This window comes from Rattus norvegicus, chromosome X (genome assembly GCF_036323735.1).
Source record: "Rattus norvegicus strain BN/NHsdMcwi chromosome X, GRCr8, whole genome shotgun sequence".
In the NCBI taxonomy this organism is placed as follows: Eukaryota; Metazoa; Chordata; class Mammalia; order Rodentia; family Muridae; genus Rattus; species Rattus norvegicus.
Genome location: NC_086039.1, coordinates 11,644,551 through 11,668,346, shown reverse-complemented (window position 1 = coordinate 11,668,346; position 23,796 = coordinate 11,644,551). Strand labels below are relative to the sequence as shown.

The window sequence follows — 23,796 nt, the reverse complement described above, 5'->3', positions numbered from 1 at the left end:
AACTTTGCCTGTTCAAATACTTGCTGTTCAGCCTCTATCTCTGGAAGGGGTTACGCACCTCAGAAGCAACCAATTAAAATAATAACAGTATTCAGCAAACCCTTTGAATTCTTGAAACTATAGATATTAAAGTGGTTAAAAACAGAAAGAGAATAGCCTTAGAATTTTTCCCTATTTCAGGATCAAACATTTAAAAATACATTATGAAAGCAACAATTGCAAGTACACTTTCTTCCATGACTTTTTTTTTCAGCTAAATTGCATACATCTGTCTATTGGGATCGCACCAAACTAGCTTTGTACTCAAATCTAACCATTTTCTTGCAGAAGAATATCATGTCTTCCAGCCTATTCTACCACTGAAGATGTGTCCTTACAGATTTTTTTGGCAAACCTAAACCATTTGCCAAAACTGAGAAGTGTTTTACAGTTCAAAAAAGGCAATCATCATCTGTCTCCTTATAATATTCTTTAAAACCATGCTAAAAGGCATATAAAAACAATCTGCCTAAGATAAATTATCTTTTGATTACAAAAACTATTAAAAATTCTGTTTTTAATGAACAGTTCTAGACTGGATTTTAGTGTCTAATTGCAGAGCACAATATATTCTTATTTTAGTCTCTGATTTGGAGACAAATTATTCACTGTTGTCATATTTCTCTTCTTCAATTGAGAACATCTGCTGCTTCCTGCTTTGGGATGGAGTAAAGACCAATGCCAACCAAGACCTCACTCAAACACTGAACTAACAGTCTGGGTTTAAAATGTATTTGGTAGGGGCTGGAGAGATGGCTCAGCAGTTAAGAGCACTAGCAGCTCTCTGACCTAGTTTCAATTCCCAGTACCCACATGGCAGCTCAGAACTATCGATAGTTAAGGTTCCAGGGGGATCTGACACCTCACACAAACATTCACGAAGGCAAAACACCGATGTACATAAATATATGTAAAAATATTTTAATGTACTTGGTATGGCAGAGTAAAGATAGCCAGAGATTTCTATCTTTCATATGCAGAGATGGGATCTGTACATTTTCTTCTTCAATACCAAAAAGTTGTGACTTTTCAGATCAATAAAGAACAGCAGAAAAGAAACTACCTGTGATCATTTTTCTTACTATCTAGGTAGCCCTGTCATCACACCACTTGGACTTTTAGTTTTAAAACGTCATTTATGTGTATGGGTTGTCTAATAATTGCAAATTTTCACTTAAAATGTCTATATTAAAATATATTTTTTCTAAAAAATAGTACTATTACTAAATAATATTTTGCTAAATAATAATTTATATTATTATTACTTAATCATTATGCTTGGTGAAAGTGCCTTTACCTGTTGAGCTATCTCACTGGCCCCATGTCAGAAATACTTTTATATAAACTCACTTAGTTTTCATTTAGTAGAAATCTTTTACTCATCTTATGCTCATAGGCACCGATTTTACTTAATTGAAAATCATTGTATGATTCAATAAATTTTAAATTTGTACTGTCTTACAGAAGATTCCATATTGTAATTATTTGAATATTTGTTCTTCATTTTTCCTATCAACATTCTCATTTTGTATTCTATAGCATGATGATTTAAGACTAGAGATTTTTAGAGTGACATTTCACATTAAACTATTCCAATTGTGGCCTTATACACCAACGAGGTAAGTTATTTCCATTTTAAAGTTTTTTCTTTTCTTTTCTTTTTTTTTTTTCAGAGCTGGGGACTGAACCCAGGGCCTTGCGTTTGCTAGGCAAGCGCTCTACCACTGAGCTAAATCCCCAACCCCAGTTATTTCCATTTTAAAGCTTCACTCTTGTCACTGGGCACAGCCAACCGGGTGGCTGGGAGAACTAAGGAGATAACAATAAAGCAATCTCTAAGCAAAGAGCTTGGTGTTTAGTGTGCAGTATGTCTTCTTGTTAATGTCATTATCTTATATAATTATATGTCACATCCTAGTTATTCCATACAATCACATTCTTGTATCATCTTCATTTGACAAGTGAAAAAACTGAGTTTGGAGTCTTCTTAAAAAGAACACTAATCCTATTGGTGGAGGCTTTGTTTCTGTGATTTAGTTCCCTCCAAAAGCCCCACCTCCTAATCCTTGGAGATTAGAATTCAACTATAAATTTGGGGAGAGTCACAAGTATTCACATACTTGTAGCAGACTCAAGCCCCCTATCCCAAGTCAGCTGCCTTTAATATGTCAGACTTGGAAAATAGAAAATTAATTTAATTAGCTGCTCTGCCGACAGAGCTTTTGAAAGGAAACATTATTATCCATGAGCATCTTTGATTTTTTTATTTAAAATATTTTTGGACATTTTGCTAACAGTATTAGAAAAACTTTTTGTCTTCTCATTGCTTACAAAAACTACCCCCTCATTGTTTTATTTGGGAAGAAAGAAAAGAAAGTAATTAAAATAAGCACACAGAATGATGAAACTGATGTTGCTAAGATTAAGGTAACTCCAGAATTAATTGATGATACATCTTTGAAACGCAGGACAGGGAAATTACACATTACCTACACTACATGATATGCAGTAAGTTGAAGAACTTCAAACATCCTTATTCTTAATCTTAGTGCCAGCTCTGTGAGGACATTATCATCATCCTCATGAAAGCTGAGGTCATGGTGTACTGACAAATTTGGAATGTTTGACTTCAGCTCTTCTCAGGTGTTTCCTGGGTCTAGAAGGAAAACTAAAGCCTTCTAGCTATAATTCCCTTAGAACTTAACAATCTTAAACTTTTCCTTGGATTTAAGAACTCAACAGGATAGAAATGTCATTTACTTCATCTCCATAAATAAGAAAAGAATTCTCAAATATCAGGGGACAAGATGATCACATTAAAATGAAATGGACTCCGAAGGCTCTATTTATATATTCATATGCACATGTATGTACACATATGCATGTGTGTGCACATGCTTGCCCACCCACTCACCCCCACACACAGAGAGACATAAAGGTCATGAACTTAAAAAGAAGTAGGGAGACATCAGAGTTGGAGGCAGAGAAGGTAGGGTAGAAATGATGTAAACACAAGTACTCATGGATGAAATCTTTAAAAGTATGTTTAGAAACAATAAAGCATTAGATTCTGAAGCTTAAACAACAGGATTGAGTAAGCAGACAATTATGGTGGAGATCACAGATACTTTGTAAGACCTCCATTCACATATCCAAAGTGTTAAAAAATATGTACACATTATAGAGACAAACTGCCAGAGCATCTTCAAAAGCCAATACTTGCTTACTCAATAATGAGTAATTTGGCAATCATTCCTCAAATAGGAAATCTTCTGGCAGTCATTTCTGAAGTATAATATAGAACAGAAACAATTTCCACATTGATAGGGAAGAAATTTAAGCAAGCCAAGACAAAGGCGGAAAATACAAGGCCAGTTTAAACACACTAGGAAAACTGTTTTCTAAACATTTCAGAAATGGTACTACGTCATAATTTTAGATAAAATTTATATAATAATTGAACCAACTGACTTCTCATAATTTTCTAAGTATCCAATGAAGATAACAAATCAGATTTACTAGTGTCCTGAGTAATTTCTCCTTCATATTATTGAGAAGACCATCTTCTATCTGGATTATTACACTTACAGTTCTCTATGTTATATATCTATTTGTACTCACCCCAGTCATTACTAGTATTCTGCAGAATGGTTACCTAATAAGCACAAAACTAAAAGAAAGCCTTTTAAGAACAAATAAAACTATATTTAAAATGTAAGCATCTAAAGAGTTCATCTTTACCACATGAATGGACAAAGTAACATATTAAAACTGTTCCCGTCTCTTGCCCTTGGAACAGTGCATACCCATCCATTGAATATAACTTAGAAGAGTGTGGCTTGCTGGATGCTCAGTGAACTCTCTAATAGTCAAGACGCAAGTGTACAGACAGTACCTTAGTAGCTGTACTGTCCCCCACCAGCCACTATCTTGTCTCAGTTTGAATTCAAACATTCACAGCAGTTTTGAATTTTAAATGAATGTTGCCAGATAGTGCGTGTTTTATTTTGTGTGTGTGTGTGTGTGTGTGTGTGTGTGTGTGTGTGTGTGTGTGTGTGTGTTGAGGCATGTGTGTCATGGCATGCATGTGAAAGTTGGAGGAGAATGGAGAACTTTGAGGAGCTGGTTCTCCATCTTATTGATGCAGGATCTCTCGTTTCTGCTACTGGGCCGAATACCCCAAGCTAGCTGGCATCTGAGAGCTTCTAGGCAAGTACCCTACCTCAGCCTCCATCCTACGTACAGTAGCAGTACTGGGATTACAAAAGAGTGACACATTTGCTTTCTTATGTGGGTTCAGGTGATTGACCTCAGGTCGTCAGGCTTGTGCATCTGGCACTTTTATCTGCTGAGCCCTGTCCCCAGCCCAGAGTGAGTGGCCCTCTATGCCTGGCTTCTTTCACATATCATGCTGTGGGAGTCATCTATATTTTGTATGTAACAAAGACACATCTATTTTCTTTTTACTGTTTCACTATATGAGGACACTATAACTTTCTGTGCTATTATTTTTGGAACATGGGATGTTTCTAATTTATACTATCATGAAGAATTCTACTAAAACCACACTTGCACATGTTTTTGGTGATACATATTAAAGTAGTTCTATAAGGATATTAGGCACGTACGTCGGCTTTGGTAGATAGTTCCAGTTTACAAATTTATTCTCGTACTAGAAGAGCTCTTGGTAGTTTTCCATCTTCACTGACACTTGGAATTGTCATTCATTCTGTTCGTAATACAGTGCTATCAATTTGTGGTTTAATCTGGATCTCTCTGATGACTAAGTTATATACCATTTACTGGCCACGTACATGAATTTCTTTTTGAATCCTGAACTATTTTTCCAGTTTTTTGACCATTCCTGATCTGCATTTGGGATCATTGCAAGGTTTACTCTGAAGACACCTAAACTTGACTTCCTATAGTATGAGACGAGTCACCGCCTACTGCCATAACTGATTATATGGCCTCACTATACACAGCTGCAGAATATGCTTACACAACAAAGTAGTCTAGATATCCCAGAGAGTAGGCCAGGTTAAGAAGGATAAATAGTATTAGAATCGTTTATTTTTATAGTCCAACTTTGGAGTACTGACCATAAAAATGTAACAAAACCATTTGAATTTAATAGGTGCAACAACCTTCACCAAACACTCAAAATCTTCACGCACTATTAATATCACAGCATTGCTTTGCTGTAGTATCCCTAGAATCCTCACTAGATTAAGAAATATGCACCATGTCTACTCTGTGCTGGGCACTATTCTAGATGGCTTTGAGGTGTGGGGTATGTAAAGCCAAGAGTATCTGAACACTGTGATATAGAGTAGGAGAGGGCAGTCTCGAGTAGATGCTTGTCATTAAAATGTATTCAGGGTACAGACACAATATTTACTACAACAGAAGCACAAATTGCTTCTCTTTATAGACGCTGCTCTTTTTTATACTTGTCATTAAAATATTTAATTACATACTCAATTTTCATGCTACTAGAAGGGTTGATGTAAATTTGTCAACTTAAAAATACTGTCTTAACACATTTCTATCTAGGCTTAACAACTTCCTACTCAAGGCTTAAGCACTCTAGATGCAATGTCATAAATTGACCACAAGAAATTTGGACAAAAAAAGGAACTGAGACAGGTGATAAAAATCTGATACAATGAACAAAGCAAGGAATCCATGTTAGGAAAACTGTAAGTGTTCCTTGAAATTAAACATCCAGGGCAATTCCAATACTTGCCCAACAATGACACCATTTCCTCGTGCCTGATCAAATATGACAATGTTTAACTCAAATTTGAATCCTCTTCTCGTCATTATATGTATAAAGGCTGAGAAAATTTGCCCACAAAGATGCTATGTTATAGCCTAGCAATGCTACCCTTTTATTTCTATTTTGGCTGTACTAGGAATAGAACCTACAGCCTCACAGACACTAGGCAAAACTACTATGCTATATGCCCATTCTGTGATGCTACTCTTGAACAAACACTCAAGAAAACTCAAACATATATAGTTATGAAAAATCATATACAACTGATTTTTTATTATTCATAGTTCTTATATTTTCTAGTTAGCCCCTACATGGGATAAACACTGAGCCATTACTCTACAGAAGAAATAGAAGGTTAGGTTCTTATAAATTTCTGGTCAGATATATCTGGTCAACTGATCAGTATATATCCTCTATATGTTTATATGAACATACATTTGTTCACATATGTTAATTTTTAACTGAACTCACGGCAAAGGGCTCTGATTCATATCTAACTGTGCACTTCCTTTGTAAATTACATAATAGCATTCTTACATTCAAGGGATGCTAGGCAACACTTTGGCAGTACACTTGGTGGCTACTTTTAAGCAGCTAAATCAATAGCCAAAAGCACAAAAAAAGGGAAGTGTGGAACTAAATAGACCTTGAAAAGGACACTCATTTCAGAATGAGAGCTAAAATAAGAAGAAAAGAGCTGCACTATTTTACCTCAACTAGGAACCCAAGTGTTAAGCAATTTAAATTTTCACTGCTTTGCAGGTCTGTGGGTGACCACAAAAGTGCCACAAGTATTAGTTTGAAAGTTACAAAGAAATGTTGCTGAATAGATGAATACACAAAGTACAAAAACCATGAATGAAAATTGATCGTATACTAATGTTAACAGCGGCATTACATGTGGTAGCTAACGAAGTGGTCCAATACCAATCCTAAGTTAACTAATGGATATGCATCCATACATTAGTATATGGAGTATATCCATACAATGGCCAAAGTCCACCTCCAGCATCTAGACAGGGCCTCAAATGGTGACACTAAGTTACCATACCACAGTCAAAATTTCTGACTCCAAATTGTTCCTGTCTAAAAGAACTGCAGGGACAAAAATGGAGAAGAGACTGAGGGAAAGGAGGTCCAGTGACAGGCCCAAATTGGGATCCATCTCATGGGGAGTCCCCAATCCTTGACACTATTACTGATGTTATGGTGTGCTTAAAGACAGGAGCCTAGCATGGCTGTCCTCTGAGAGGCCCTACCAGCAGCTGACTGAGACAGATGCAGATATTTATACCCAGCCATTGGATTGAAGTTGGAGACCCCTATTGTTGAATTAAGGGAAGGATTGAAGGCGCTGAAGAGGAGGGTGACCCCATAGGAAGATCAGCAGTCTCAACTATCCCAGATCTCAGGGAGCTCCCAGAGACTGAGTCATCAACCAGGAGCATGCATGGATTGGTCTGAGGCCCCTGGCACAAATATAGCAGAGGTCTGCCTGGCCTCAATGGGAGAAGATACACTTAATCCTTGAGAGGCTTAAGGCCTGAGGAAAAGGAGAGGCCTGGTAGGAGTAGGACCAGAGGTAGGAAAACTGGATTATATCATAGGTCTATTTCTTGAGGACACTCCATTCTGATCTATAGCTTGTGTGTGTGTGTGTGTGTGTGTGTGTGTGTGTGTGTGTGTGTGTGTGTGTAGGTCACTGGGGTAAGATGATAGGTAACTCACTGTAATTATTTTTTAGTTGAAGGTGTCAGAACTTGGAGTTACAGACAGCTATGAGTTGCCATGTGGGTGCCAGAATTTGAACCTGGGTCTCTGGAAGAGCAGTCAACACTTTTAACCACTAACCCACCTATCTATCCAGTCCCTAACCATAATTATTAATAACATTTCCTGTGTGACTATAGAAACTGAGCATTTTTCCAAGTACTTGTTGGTTATTTTATTTCTTCTTTCAATAAATTTCTATTCACACCAATTGCTTATCTTTTGTTTTATCTTGAACTCATTACAAGCTTCAGGTTGATTTGGATGCTGCCATTCTCTTCTCTCGGGCTCCTGAACCCTGGCATTAAAGGTATGCACCATTATCCCAAGAAGATATGTTAATTTTTCTCCATGGTGTTATGGATAAGAGCCTGGGCCTTATTCATAAGTACTCTACCGCTATCCATCTATGTCCCAGCCCTTTATTTGCCTATTTAAAAAGCAGTACATTTTTTCATTTTATGTGTGTACATATAGATATGCTGACACATGCTTGTACATAAGTGTGTATGTATGTGCCACGGCGCATGTGTAGAGTCAGAAGACAATTGGCAGGAATACATTGTCCTCCTTCACCATGTGTGTTCAGAATACCGAACTCAAGTTATCAGGCAGGAACCTTTACTATCTATCTGGCCTTCTGCCCACTTTAAAAAGTAGATTTATTTATGATATGTATTTTAGGTCATATACACAACTGGCTATTAACCCTTTGTCATCCATACAGTTGGCAAATTATTCACCTAATCTATATGTTTTTTTTCTATTGTTTCAACCCTATTATCATTTTTTAAAATATAAGTAGATGGAAATGCCTGGTGCTTTGTAAGAGCAATCTCTCTTTGGTTTATATCCCATGAATTCCATAATGACAATAAATTTTCATTTCTACTGCTCTATCAGCTGGCAAGTTGGTTGTGGTCCATGAATTTTACTGAAACTAAAAAGAGAATCAATCTAACTAATTCCCCCTTTCACATCTAATGCCAATTTTCAACATGCCCCTTTATTTGGCAATCTAGAGGCATTTATAGATATTGCAACACACAACAATATTTTAGAGGGGAGAGAAGACTCCTCACTGTAATATGAGACAATAAAATATTATGAAAGGAGATATGAAAGAGAAAAATTGTATATCCATGAGCATTTTCTTATGCATATCAACTTTAGAAATAATGAGAGGAGATGAATTCTGAAAGTGGTTCCTTTGGAAGTTCCTATGTCTGACGTTGTATGGGAAGTGCTTGTGAACATTTAGGAATACTTGTACCCCTGAGTCTGTAGAATGCCTGTTACAGAGTGAACAATCAAGTATCTGTTCTCTAAATTCCCCATTTCACTTTCTGATTGAATTCATTTATTGACAAGTAATACCATTACCACTTAAAATTTACTATTTCCATACTATCTCTGAATTGGTTTCAAATTTCAATAAGACACACTGCCTATGTTTCTTTGTATATCCTTCATATTACTGAGAATAAGGCAATGTAAACGGTATTCAATACTTTAAATCATCTCCAGGAAACTTTCAAATCCCAAGGAGTTCTTCAACTATACTGTTTAGGAATTCATTACAAGATAAGAGTTTATACTTGATTAGTATTGATAATTTTCTCTTTTGCAAAATATTTCCAATCTGTGTTTGGATGAACCTACTGATGAATAAGGAGGTTGAACTGTATACATAAAAATCTGCTGACAATATAGCCTACTCTTTGCTAAAGAAAGTCAGGATTAATAATATATTCTTGTATAAATTAGGAATATAAAAATGATGCAGTAAATATTAACAATAACCTGCCAAAGGCTTTACAGTTGAACATTTGTTAAATTTTACTTGAACTCCCTGATCATGGAAAAATACCAAATGTTAATAAATTTACCAACTTTTATGCTTTAAAAAACAGCTTCCAAAAACAACAACAAAACCTTTCCTTTACGACTTATGTAAGATTCATGTGCTCCTTTACTTATCTATGACAAGGCCAAACAGACATTCTGAGTTACCATTCCTTGCCTTAGCTCAACTTGATTAGCCCAACTGCGAAATCAGTAAGAACAATAGACCAGTTAAAAACAAACAAACAACAAAATTTGATTAAGCCCCTTTCTGTCCTCCAAGCTTTGTTTACTCCTCTCATATAAGAAAAATTCTGTTCTGTCTGATATTTGAGAAGACCTTCCACAAACACAGATTTGTCTTTTAAAAGAGATTCTACTCCCTTTGTTTGGCATCTGAAAGATTTCTGTACATACTTCAGTGGACCACAATAAGATCCTGGGTGGGACTAAGACAAATTCTCATCCATAAAACATTGCAATAGTTCCTTTCTCTTTTTGTGCAATACTCCTTTTAAATAGATGCTCTCCTTACTAAGTTAGCATTTGCTTTTGTGAATATACATTGAACTACATAATGCGAACTACTGAAGAATAACAACCTTAATAACAAAGTAAGATTTCTTAGCTTATTTCAAATGCCTATTCATTTAGCCATAACAACAGCAACTCAAACATATAAGGATTACCTCTCAGTTGCTTTAGACTTAAATATTATAATCAACTACATGCAAAAACTCTCATTATTTTACAGATATTTTTCTATCTCCATCTAGCAGGGTTTATGCATTCATCAACCTAACAAAACATCCATCACTGTCTATCTTTATGGTTTCCTGAGAAATTCTCTAAATCACATAATATAAATAATGGCATAAAGATTTGTAAGAATAGGTAGGTATTTGTATAAAGAAAGGGGAGTAGGGAAATTTTTTAAAAATCCACATGTGGTGGAGGTGAGACAACCTTAAAATACTATATTATTTCAGAATAAACATTTCAAAATAAAATCTTATTTTACAGTTTTTCATATTGTTACATTTCTTGAATATGACATTAAGATGATATTAAGATTAAATTGAATATATAAACCACAGGGCTTTGAGAGCACTAATATATAAATATGACAGCCCATTTATCAACACATCTAATATGTGAGATGAAAAATCTAGATTAAGAGACATTTATAATAATGGCACCAGGAATATAGTCAACATATTAAATGTTCACATCTAGAATTGTTACCTAGTGAGTCTGAGTCACTTAGTTAACAAAAACAGCCATAAACTTCTAGGAACAGGTAATCTAGACTGCCACAAATAATCATTTAAAATGGATGCATTTGTTTAAAAGGTGACTTTTTAGCTCAACAAAGTTCAATATAAACAGACAGGTAGGCAGGCAAAGAGACAGGCAGGCAGACAAACAGACTAAAAAACTGACAGACTCCCTTTCTCTTCTCTTCTCTTCTCTTCTCTTCTCTTCTCTTCTCTTCTCTCTCTCTCTCTCTCTCTCTCTCTCTTTCTCTCTCTTTCTCTCTCTCCCTCCCTCCCTCTCTCTGTATGTCAAGAAAAATAGCTAAAGATGTACCATCAATGTAGTTTGCTAAAAAACATTAATTCTATCATCTAAGATATATAAAATACAGAAATATAGGAATTCTCTTTTCTTTTAATGTATGCTTCAGCAGTCTAGAAATATCCTAACAGGAAAATCCTCTTCTAAAATATACTAGCCAGTGACCCAATGCAAAAACTAAATGGGAACTATGGTCAAAAATGGCGAAAATAGACATTCTGTGGAAAATTACACAACTGCCTGGAAGCCAGTCTCCAACTAGTTTTGCTCAAGTATTTCATTTAATATGAAATCTTTTGTTTTCTCCATAAAACTAATACCAAAAAATAAAGTGATTAAGATATCAGCCACATTTAACTATTTTCAGATTCTAGGAATCCATGTTTAATAATACTAATGCTAAAAGTGATTATGCCATAATTCCACAAGAAAATCAATTTGTCTTACATGCATAGGATGAGGCACATACAGGATAATTCAATAACATCTAAAAGAATGGGGATTTTCATTTCCAATGCTGAATTCAAAAATTACAATTTGATTCATTAAATCTGGGGCCAGGACTTCATAATCCACAGGCAAAGTGTTCAGAAACTGCACATGACAAAATTAAAGTATAAACCTAATGTCTTGAAATTCACTGTGTTGCTTCCATACATGCCACAGCAGAAAAAGGAATAGCACTAAAAAAATACACAGCAAGTAAAACATTTTTACATGCTTTCTGCACACAGGAGAGGATATAGATTAATTAGCTAGACCAGTAATTATCCTACAAAATGAATGTAAATTCATTATGTAAATTAGAATTATTAAATATTCATGTTCCCTAGGGAAAGCAAGTAACTGTTTGATGATGCTCTCAGTTACATCAATCAAGATTTGCCCATACATACCAATTTGAGCTATTAGAAACCAAAACCTTTAGTTAAAATTGTGTTTTTCCATACTCCTGAATATTTGGGGGATAATTATTACTTTTGTAGAAGACTGTACGAACCACAAAGCAATTTTAAAGAACATCTTTTATTCTAGAATAATTATACAATAACAGAAATGTGGAAAAATAATGCAAAGGAGCTTTGTATATGATTAACCTAGGCCCTTCCTTCCCTTGATAATATCTTACACAACCACAGTACAATATCAAATGCAGGAAATTGACATTGCTACAAACAATAGAGCCCATTTAGGTTTCACAGGTTTCCATGAACTAATGCATTCTATGTATAAATACTCAATTTTATTACCAACAAAATGGAAAACAGATGTGTGCCACAAAAGAGATACTCCACAATGAGTCCTATGATATTATTCCTTTAAAATCACACTGATCATATTTCATGATTTTAACCCTAACATTGCAGTGCCCCATACAAGGCAATCAATCTGCCCTGCAGCTCTTAAAGCACTGACATTGAGTCTTTCAACTTTGCTTTTCTGGATATTTTGGTAGCTCTTCTGATTATTTTGCCTTATTATAGAACTTTAGAATCTCTTTGTCAATATCCAAAAAGTGGTTGGCTGGAATCACAATTGGTAATGCAACGAATCTATATATTAACTTGGGAAGACATAACCTTAATAGGACTGTCTTCCTATCCACAAATATAAGAAAGGCTCCCCATTTACTTGGATTAAAAAGCAACTGTCTAAAATTTCAAGTTTCCTATATGTAGCTCTTATTACGTTTATACACACACATTTCAATTTATGTAAATGTTATGGTTTTCTACTTAAAGCTCAAATTATTATGTTTCTGCTATACCCTGTACATGGTACAGAAACTACAAGCAGAATCCATCGTGCTTGCCATTTTAACATGGGCTCTCAGTCCACCAGCTGAGTAAAGTATCACCGAAACCCAAATTTCGGGTTTACGTAGAGCTATCTTAGATTTCTTTTGGTTACAGTTTGAAAGGTAAATCTTTTCCTACCATTTCAACTTAAATTGCATTTGAATCTAAAATATGACTCTGGCTAGAACAATGGCTCACCAAGTAGAGGTGCTTGCTACCAAGCATGATGAACTGAGTTTCATCCCTGGGTCCTACGTGATGGATGGAGAGATAGTTATCCTCTGATCACCAAATACGTATTATAGAGTATGTACACACACACATGCACATAAAAAACCAATAAATATATGTAATAAAATAAAATATGACTATTGTAGATAATATATGATAGCATGTTTTTTAATCATTGTGCCTATTTCTGCCTTACAATTGGTTGTAATTCATTTATATTTAATGGTATATTTAATGGTACCAATGGTTTATAGTAGAAACTTTGCTGTGTTCCTGCATTCCTCTATCAGGTACTTCTTTGGCTGTGTACAGATGGTTGTGATAGCTTGCACATGCTTGGCCCAGGGAGTGGAATGTGATGGTTTGCATATGCTTAGCCCAGGGAGTGGCATTATTAGAAGGTATGGCCTTGTTGGAGGAAGTGTATCACTGTGGGATGGACTTGGAGACCCTCCTCCTAGCTTCTCCTAGGATTTTGAGGCTGTTCCTGGATTCCTTCAGATGAAGATGTAGAACTCAGCTCCTCCTGCACCATGCCTGCCTGGATGCTGCCATGTTCCTGCCTTGATGATAATGGACTGAACCTCTGAACCTGTAAGTCAGCCCCAGTTAAATGTTGTTCTTTATAAAACATGCACTGATCATGGTATCTGTTCACAGCAGTAAGACCCTAAGTAAGACAGATGGTATCTACCACACCATTTATAATCATCTTGTCATATTTTATACTATAGCTATTGAGTACTTATACTGGTTAATTTGGGGTGACACTCTTGCATAATGGTCTCATTAACATAGCTTCATAATGCTACTTTATGCAGTTATCCTTTCAGTCAGTCAAGAGAAATATAGGTACAATAAAAATGTATTTATAGCCAGAGGTAGTAGCACAAGTTCTTAATGCTACTTGGAAGGAAGAGGCAGGCAGATCTCTGTGAATTCAAGACCAGCCCGGAATACCTAACCACTTTCAGATCAACCAATGCTACATATTGAGACCATGTTTCAAAAAAGTATGTTTATACTGTCATATATTTTTTTTCTTAAGGGTGATTTTATTTCTATATAGCTTCAAGATATTAACAAATACTTCCTGTTCAGACTGTAAAATCTACCTTGAGAATTCCTTGTAGAGCAAGTTTATGAGTCCCAATAACTGGGCAGCCAGATTTCCTCAAGTTTTGTTTATCTGAAAATATCTTATACTTCATTTTTGAAGTATATTCTTTCTGTATAATGGATTCTTGATAATGTTTTCTTTCAGCATGTTTAATGCTATTCGATTGCCACTAGTCTTCATGATTTCTGATGAAAAATCTGCTGGTACCTAATGCAGATAGATCCCTTGTCTATGATGAGTCCATCCCTTCTTGCTTTCTTCTGTAGTTTACTTTCCTTGTCCATAATTATTGACAGTGTGACTATGATATATCTATGTAGAACGTATGAGAATTCTGTGCCATTAGTTCCTCAAGCAGTCCTTTACACATTCTTCCTCTTTCCTTTTCCCTTTCCTTTCAGCACTCCTATTACACCATGTTGTGACTGATGGCTCTGCAGGTCCCTATTTTGCTTTTTTCCTCCTTTTCTTCAACTATATAATCTTAATGAGCCTATCTTCAAGTCTTCTGGCTGTAATTCTTTCTTCTGTCTGTTCAAATCTGCTGATATTTCATTTGGATGAGTTACTTTTTAACTCCAAAATGTCTACTCTGTACCTTTTCTTTTTGTTTGTGTCATTTCTATCTCATTATTGCTGTTTTCTTTTTGTCAGGATATTGCTTCCATACCTCTTTTACTCATTTTATACTGTTTTCCTCTATTTTTATAGTATATTAAAATAGCTAATTAAAATATCTGCATCTGCTTGTGGATAATTCCTGTGTATTGCTCCTCCCAATATCTTATGCAAGAATTGTATTTGTTGTTGTTTTTTCATTACATGTAAACTTCATAATTGGCTATTGAAAACTGGATGTTTTCAGCATAATATCACCTGTAAAATCAGAATATCTTACCCAAGACTAATTATTGTTGCTACTGTTTATTTTATTTGATATTTAGTAAGTAATTAGGAAGAAATCTTGTAAAGTGTGTATTCTTTCTTATGTGTGGCCAGTGAGTCCTGATTGGTCTGCTTAGGCTTTACTTAGAGGCTCTGGAGGCAGTTTACCAGTCTTCCTTCCTCAGAAATTGCTGACTTCCTACAGAAACTTGGAAAGGGAATTTTATAATTTCCTGAGCCTTGTGAGTTTCACTAGTCCTATAAGCCTCTGTCTTTCCTCTAGGAGGGAATGTTTGAACTCGTAGGAAATATCTACACAAAACAGGATCTTTCACTAAACAATCTTTATTCAAACTATGGTTTTGGACTGGAAGTAAAGTGCACAGTAGATCGTATACTTAGCATAATCAAAGCTATGCTTTCAAACCCTAGCACCAAAATCAGTAAGTAAAATTAAAAGTAACTCAGAACTCTGGAAATTCACTTTCTAATTCTATTTTACTATCTTTTTATTTCCTTGTTTGCTTGGATAAATTTTCATAATATTTTAAAAATAAAGCCTTAAAACATAGCAGACTATGAGATAAAAAGTGCATTAATTAAAAGTTCAAAGATGGATCCCAAGTTGGGCTAGTCACTGGTTGGCCATTCATTCAATGTCTACTCCATTTTTGTCCCTCCATTTCTTTTACACAGAAACAATTCTGGGTGGATATTTTTCAAGGTGGGTTGGTGTCCCCACCCACTAGGGCCCTAACTACCAGAAATGATCTCTTCAGGTTCCATATCTCCACTATTGGACATTTTGGCTAAGGTCACCCATATTATGTCCTGGGAGTCTCCCACATCCCAGGTCTCTGGTACTTTCTAGAGGTTCCCCCAACCCCCCACTCTGGGGAGCTATATATTCCCATTCATTCTCCTGGTCCTTTCGGCTTCTTTCCTGTCTCCCACCATACCTGATACTGAACCCCTTTTCCTCTCCCTATCCCCTCTTCCACTCAGTTTCTTCCCTCCCTCTGCCTCCCATGATTATTTTTCTCCAACTTGGGATCCATCCCATGGGCAGGCACCAATCCCTGACACTATTGCTGATGCTATGATGTGCTTGCAGACAGGAGCCTAGCATGGCTGCCCTCTGAGAGGCCCTACCAGCAGCTGACTGAGACAAATGCAGATACTTACAGACAAACGTTAGACGGAGGGTGGGGACCCCTATAGAAGAGTTAGGGGAAGGACAGAGGAACTGAAGGGAATGGCATCCCCATAGGAAAACCAACAGTGTCAACTCACCCTGAAGCTCCTAGAGACTACACCATCAACGAAAGAGCATACATGGGCTGGATCATGGACTGCGGGACATATGTAGCAGAGGGCTGCCTTGTTTTACCTCAATGGGAGAGGATGTGACTAATCCTGTAGAGATTTGATGCCAGAGGGAAGGGGAATTTTGAGGGGACACCCTATCACAGGTGATGGGGGGGAATGGGGAGAAGAACTCTGTGGGTGGGGCTAGGAGGGGGCAACATTTGGGATGTAAACTAATAAACTAATTAAATAATAATAAAAACAATAAAAATTTATTCTTTCAGAAAAAATTTCAAAGATAAGAATATAGAAATTTCACTAATGGGATGTATTTATATGTCTTTGTTTCTATGTGTGTGTCTGAAAATATCTCCTAATGAGAGGTGGGAGAAATGGTTCAATCGTTAAGAATACTTCTTGCTCTTCCACAGGACAGTTTGGTTCCTAGCAACCATACCTGGTGGCTTACAATTATGTGTAACTCTAGGTTCAGATGATCTGATACCTTCTTCTGGTTTCTACAGAAACCCACACATATAATAACACAAACATACACATATAAATAATTAAATCTTAAAACGTTTTATTACATTTACTTATTCATCCTGTGAGTTTATGTGTATGTGCAGGTCAGAACATGACTTCCAGGAGTCAAGTCAGTCATACCATGTGGGTTCTTGGGATCAAACTAACACTGTCATACTTGGTGACCTGTTGATCTATCTCACTGGGCCCATATCAGAAATTTTTTAATATAAAATTATTACCTTTCATTTAGTACAAATGTTTTACTTATACTCATAAGCAATTCTACTTTTTTATACATATAAATGATATGTCTGGTTCAGAAATTTCTAAAAGCTTAAAGAAAAATGAGCACATATGTAAAATGTAGTTTTTCAAGAGACTATTAATAGATTTTGTACAACTTGAAAAACCCTACTGAACAAAAAATAGAATATTGACAGCAAAAAACGAAGAAAAATATTCAAGTAATAATATGGAAACCTCCATAAGGCAATATAAATTCAAAATTTATTGACTAATATAGAGATCTTCAATTAATGAAATTTTTATTTCCAAATTAAATTTGTATATTACTTTTATAGAGTTTAGTATAAATGTTTCTAATAAAATCGTATAATAAACAATGACCTATCCAAATAAGTGATGTATGGTAGGCTGCCAGGTGATCTCATTAGAGATGAACTCATATTGGTTACTATTTTCTTTCTTGAGACACAGTATCATGCAGCACAGACTGGCTTTGAAATCATGGGCTCGAACTATGGAGCCCATGATGACCTGCAACTTCTGATCGTCTGGCCTTCATCTAATCTTTGGATTATAGTCCTACTCAACCACATCTAGCTTATATTTTGAAAATAAATAACTACATCTAGCTCATAATATATCTTGAAACAGATAAGGTAACAGGAAAAAATGGTCAATGATAAGGGTCATAAACTAAAAGCCAAGGGGAGAAAAGATATGAGTAAGGAAAGAATAAGGCATAGGATAGAGTTTAGATGATTTATTACATAAGAAGTTGTCTTAAATAGCTAGAAATCAAAGATATTTTTAGATAATCTTACTTGAGCTTATAGATTCCTCTTTACTGTGCTAAATTTCACTCCAGAATTTGTTCCTTCTTAATACAGTATATCTTGTATGCTTGCCATGAAACAGGTTATTTTTGGACCCTAACAATTTATGAATGGAATAGAAGAGCAGACGGAATCAGACAATTTTTGCCTGTAGTAGCTAGAAAAGGGGTAAAAAGAACGTGGGCAGAAAGGTCTGAAGGGGCCAATATTCAAAGTGATCTTATATAATTTACTATTTAATAAATATATTTTACATCATATAAAATGTGGCAAAGTCAGAATGAAGTAGGCCAGTGTGAATAAGTGCAACAGAGAGTACAGGAATTCCATTGCACAAAAGTAAGAAGGTACTAGATGTAAGATTTAACTCTGTTTCTCAGTTAACTTAAAGTAAGGCACTGTTCTGGAAAAAAAAAAAAACTGGCCAGACTAAAGGGTAGTACCATGAATATGGCAATACCACAGTTTCACTAGCATACCACTGAATTCTGACCCAAACCAGATAGTCTCAGATAATATGAAGAATTCAAATGGGTACATTTAAAATCTGTAGGTAGATAACATTGATATAAAAATAGCACAAGATTCCAACTGTCCAAAGAGATGTAGAGTATAAAGGATCAATTGAATATCTCAGTCTTGTTTTCAGGACAGAACTTGAAGACAATTTTATCACCAAAACAACAAACATGTGAGCTACAACTTCACTGATATAGAAACAGAATCTGAAAGGAGGGATATAAATTATATGTGATATCCACCTTCCATTTTTAAAACTTGACTATTTTGTTTTTATTGTTGTTTAGTTGTTTGTTTTCAGACAGAGCCTCAATATATAGTCTTGGCTAGTCTGGCAATTTTTATGTACACCAGAATAACCTTGAACTCATAGAGATCTGCCTATCTCTGCTCCTGCCTCCTGAATTCTGGGATTGAAGGAGGAAATCACCATGTCCTGCTCTAAGTAAGTGTAAAAGTGATTCACTCTCATATTCTGAGTCTATAGTTCCAGAAATCTGACTAAAGAAATCTAACAATAATTTACTATGGACAAATGAAAAAAGTACTTGTCTCCTTTAAAAATATCTTTGGAAATTTAAAACTGTGTCTGGAAAGGCACAGAATTAGGTATAATGATAAGACAAATCAAACTTTGATACTAATAATTGGGGGCTAATAAATATGCAATAAATATTTATTGTAGTTATTTGTAATACTATGTAAGATATTTTAATTCCGTTATTCTAATTTAATACAGGTAATTGAATAATTGATTTAACATTTGTAATTTTAAATTACATCTATACTAAGTTGTTAAACACTATCCAAACTCTTTTCCAAGTTTAGCAAAACATCTACTTGTTTAATAATCAGGTTCATACAAAACTACCCTCAGTGCCATTATAGACTACTGAGGCCTAAAGAACTTTAAACGCAAAAGTAGTTAAAAGTTAAGAGAAACAGTATTTGCTTAGCTTGTCTGAGGACCTGGATTTGATCCCTAACACTACAAAGCAAATAACACAACCAAACATAAAATGGTTGAAGGGAAAAATAATTATAAAGTCCACCAAAAGACAAAATTTCCATTTTGCTAAGCATATAAAATAATGTATATTTAAAAGCAGTTAACGACCAATTCTGACAATGAAATCGTGAACTATGAAACACCTAAATTTTACTATAAGGTTTCCCCCCCAGTAGTGTGGTCATGTTTATTTAATCTAAATGTATGCATACACTTTGACCGAGAAGTCCCCTTGTAGATATCCCATAAAGATTAAAGCACTAAAAACAAATCAGCAAGGGATTTTTTTCTTATAAGTAACTTAAAAATGTTTGTTAAAAGATTTATTTTCATTTTATTCAAATGAGAGTTTTGCCTGCATTCATGTCTGTGGACCGAGTGCATGATGGGTGCTGATGGGGGCCAGAACCACGCCCGATCCCCTGAGACTCAGGATAGAGATGGTTTGTGAGCCCTCATGGGATCAAACCCAAGTGCTCTGGAAGAGCAGTTGGGACTCCTAACCACTGAGCTATTTCTTCAGTCTCTTAGTAATAATTTTTAACAATCTTCTCAAAAACACTACATTGATAATAATAATGTAAAGAGTCACAAGTATTTAGAAGTAATCATCCTGAATAAAAATCTACAGGGACAGATTAGAACTCACAGTGTGTGAGATTCTATCTTCCAAAACATGATAATCAGGCAAACACAAATGGGATACTTCACTTTGAATTTTCTTCAATTGCTCTGCTTTTAAAATTAAAAAAACGAAATACTAAAGAAGAATACGTCTTTTATTAGGTTGTGGTAAAGTCTAAAGCTGGTAGATAGGCTAATTAGAAAAGTCAATATAATAATCAGTTTTGTTACCTTTAATGTGCATTGTGGTACACATTTAAATGTACACACACACACACACACACACACACACACACACACATATCTTAAAAAAATTCTAAGTCTCAAAATTCTAATACTATTGACCTTTCAACTTTCACAAATTCAGTATGTGATTAGGCCAGATGTGAATCAAAATGCCAATCATCTAGTTATAGTAGATGGTAATCCCAAAGGCAGTAAATTATACTTAAAGGACCTTGGCTGCTTCTACATCTTCAATTAACATCCTTGTAATTATTTCCTTTCCTTCCCATCCTACATCTCACAGAACAAGACTTAAATTACACCCTAAAAAATATATGTCCCTATTTCACTCTCTTTCTAGTAAAAGAAAGTGTAAGCTCATAAAGATCCCAGATGATTATAATGCTTCCACATTTCAAATGCTATCTTTTAGATTTCTGAGCAACTACTTCAACTAGAGTTCACACTGTCTCCACCCACTTCCCCGCTATATCATACCCTCTGCTTCCCCACCCCCAGATGAGGTTAGGTTGATAAATGGGTTTTGGAGATGGAATAAAGCCAGACATCAAATAACTTACTTGAAATCCATCTCTTACCTTCTGTACTTAACCCTGGACTTGATGTGAACTTGGCTACGTCAACAATTTTTACAGCAAATTGTTGTCCAGTTTCTCTGTTGATGCATCGTCGTACAACACTGAAGGGACCCCTAAAAAACAAAAAGTCAATTTTAATTCATTGACATTAATTTCCTCTTTTTCATCAACATCTTACTGTGTTTACTTATTTACCACAGTCAAACTATAGAGCTTCACAGTAAAATTTGATAAATATAATTTTGAGCATTATTGTCTAATTCAAAGGTAATTCATCATGTTAAGATATTGTTATACCAAAAACTAGAAGCCAAATAAATAGGTTTTTCAAACCAAGATATATATTTTTTAAATTTTTTTTTTTCTTCCGGAGCTGGGGACCGAACCCAGGGCCGTGCGCTTCCTAGGTAAGCGCTCTACCACTGAGCTAAATCCCCAGCCCCCTATTTTTTAAATTCTAAGTAGTATCCTTATACTCAAGACAAAACAATAACTGTAGGAATTGCAAATAATTATCAACATCTGACACAAGGGGCAGTTTGTAGAAGTGGGAGTGTACATACTTTTTGTTTAATATAACATTGTATTTTAATTACAATGTCTGCCCCTTCCCTTTCCTCCTTCCAAACCCTTTCATATACTCCCCCCTGCTTTCCTTCAAATTCATGGCCACTTTTTTCAGCAATTTCTACTGCACACATATAGATATACTCTTTTTGAAGCCAAAAGTTAAATCATTAACACCTCCCCTTTATCTTGCCACAAACCTAATCTTTATTTCCATATCTTACTGAGTTTCTCTCCATCATTTCTTGGCATATCACAAACTCTTAACTTAATGCTCTAAATATTTTTCAATGACCACTGAAAAATGTTTCTCATTCATTCTTGTACTGTTGTTTAAAAAGAAAAACTTATATTATGTTCTCACTTAAAATCCTAGAGAAAAAGTTTTACAAACACACACACACACACACACACACACACACACACACACACACACACACCTAATCAAAAACATATAAGCAATTACTACATAAAACAAGGAAAAGATATAAGCAAAGAGTTCACAAGGGAAAATCCCTGTGATATGATGTCCAGGAACCTCTCTAGTCTGACCAAAAAAAAACCATTATAGAAATCCTTCATCATTCTAATCAGAACTATTTTAACTGCCATGCGTAATGAACTGCCTTATCAGTAAAAGTCACTGTACTGGTCTAGTGACTCATTTACCTACGCCTTCCTGCAATCTTCATCAGTGACTCAATCTATGCCACAGTTGGATATGCAGAGTGAAATAAAATGTCAATACTTGGGTCCAGAAAACACACACACACACTCACACTCACACACGGGGGTGGGGGGGGGAGAGAGAGAGAGAGAGAGAGAGAGAGAGAGAGATATCTTTTGAGATGAACAGTTATGAAATAAATATCAGAATTCAAGAATTTAAGATACCCAATGACAGATTTGTTGTGTGAAACTAGCACTTCAACTCTGATTCATAAATTAAATATAAGAGCATATATGCATGCATACATTTTTTCCAAATTCTACTGGTGGAAGAATAGACAACACTCTCACTGGCTATTAGAGGGCATACAGGAAGAAAAACATTTATGTAGTGTTCCTCTGACTTGTAATACTGTTTCTCCTTTTTTTCAATTAAAGGACAAGCAAATACATTTAATCTAACCTATACATAAACACTGATTTGTGATCAAATGAATGCCATCATCATGACCATCAATTCCACCCAGCTTCAAATCTTTCCACAAACGGCAAAGTTAACCCGGAAGGGAAAGAAGGGTTAATAATGCTAATGTTCAGATCACAAGTCTACAGAAAGAAAACTTTTACTACAGTCGCTGAAAACCACTAGAAGATCTTCCTCAGTGACAACACAAGGAAGTGAGGCAGGACTCCCACAAATGCTTCCATTTTTAACCTGATGTCGTACTTGTGATTATTTGGTCCGACAATAGCATGCAATTTCAGGAACTATTTAACATAATCAGGTTTTGTCCACACAAAAGTCTTCAGGGTCTCTATTTATATATACATTTTGTGTAGTATGACTCAACTCAATGCACCATTTTGCAAAATTTCTGAGTTCTGTCTGTGGGGTTGTTTGTGATCGATCTGAAAGCCCCTTTCCTGCTTGACTAAGGGGAAAGAAGAAAGCATATGTTTCTCCTGCTAACACTGTATGAGAACTAAGATAGCTAGGGAGAAAGGAGAGGAAAAGCCATGAGACAACAAAACCACCTTTTACAAATAGGAGCACACACACACATACAAAATCACAGCAATTAGAAAAGAGGCCATGGATTTGAAAGACAGCAGGGCACTACACGAGAGGACTTGGAGGGAAGAAAGGGGAGAAAGAAAGAGATGGTGTAACTATACTCTCAAAATATTTTTAAAAATATGAATAAAAATTAAACCCATTGGTCTATTAAGCTTATTTAATAAGGTTTAAAAAGGAGTGTATTTATGAGTTCTTCAAGACCTGAGCACAAGTCATAAGGAAAGCAGAATAAAGGCTTTTCCTTTAATACCATGAAGGAAGCTAACAAAGGTGAGCTGAAACAAATTTAATAACCTTAAAAGACATCAAAACATAGTCTGAGATTGCTTAGGATTTCATTCACAACTTAAAACTCAGCAGATACTAATAAAAGAAGTAATTTGGGTAGGAAAATGGAAAGTAATAAACAGTATTAACATACAACAGTATCAACATAGTTATATTTAGCTGACAGTTTAAGGAAAATAAAAGGTCAGGAAGAACAGATTTCAGTTTTGCTTGTTAACCCTTTCTTGACACTTTGAGGTTTTTACCTAAAATTT

The 23,796-nt window shown here is 35.4% G+C and overlaps 1 protein-coding gene across 18 annotated transcripts in view; it reads right to left on the bottom strand.

Annotated features, from left to right (window-relative positions):
- The window catches only part of Cask (calcium/calmodulin dependent serine protein kinase), a 343,504-nt gene that overhangs the window by 247,485 nt on the left and 72,223 nt on the right, over positions 1 to 23,796 (bottom strand). For 9 of the 18 annotated variants that reach the window (XM_063279864.1, XM_039099558.2, XM_039099563.2 and 6 more), the window contains exon 2: positions 20,923 to 21,053. In XM_063279864.1, the coding sequence (XP_063135934.1) occupies positions 20,923 to 21,053 (131 nt within the window). 18 annotated transcript variants of the gene reach the window in all.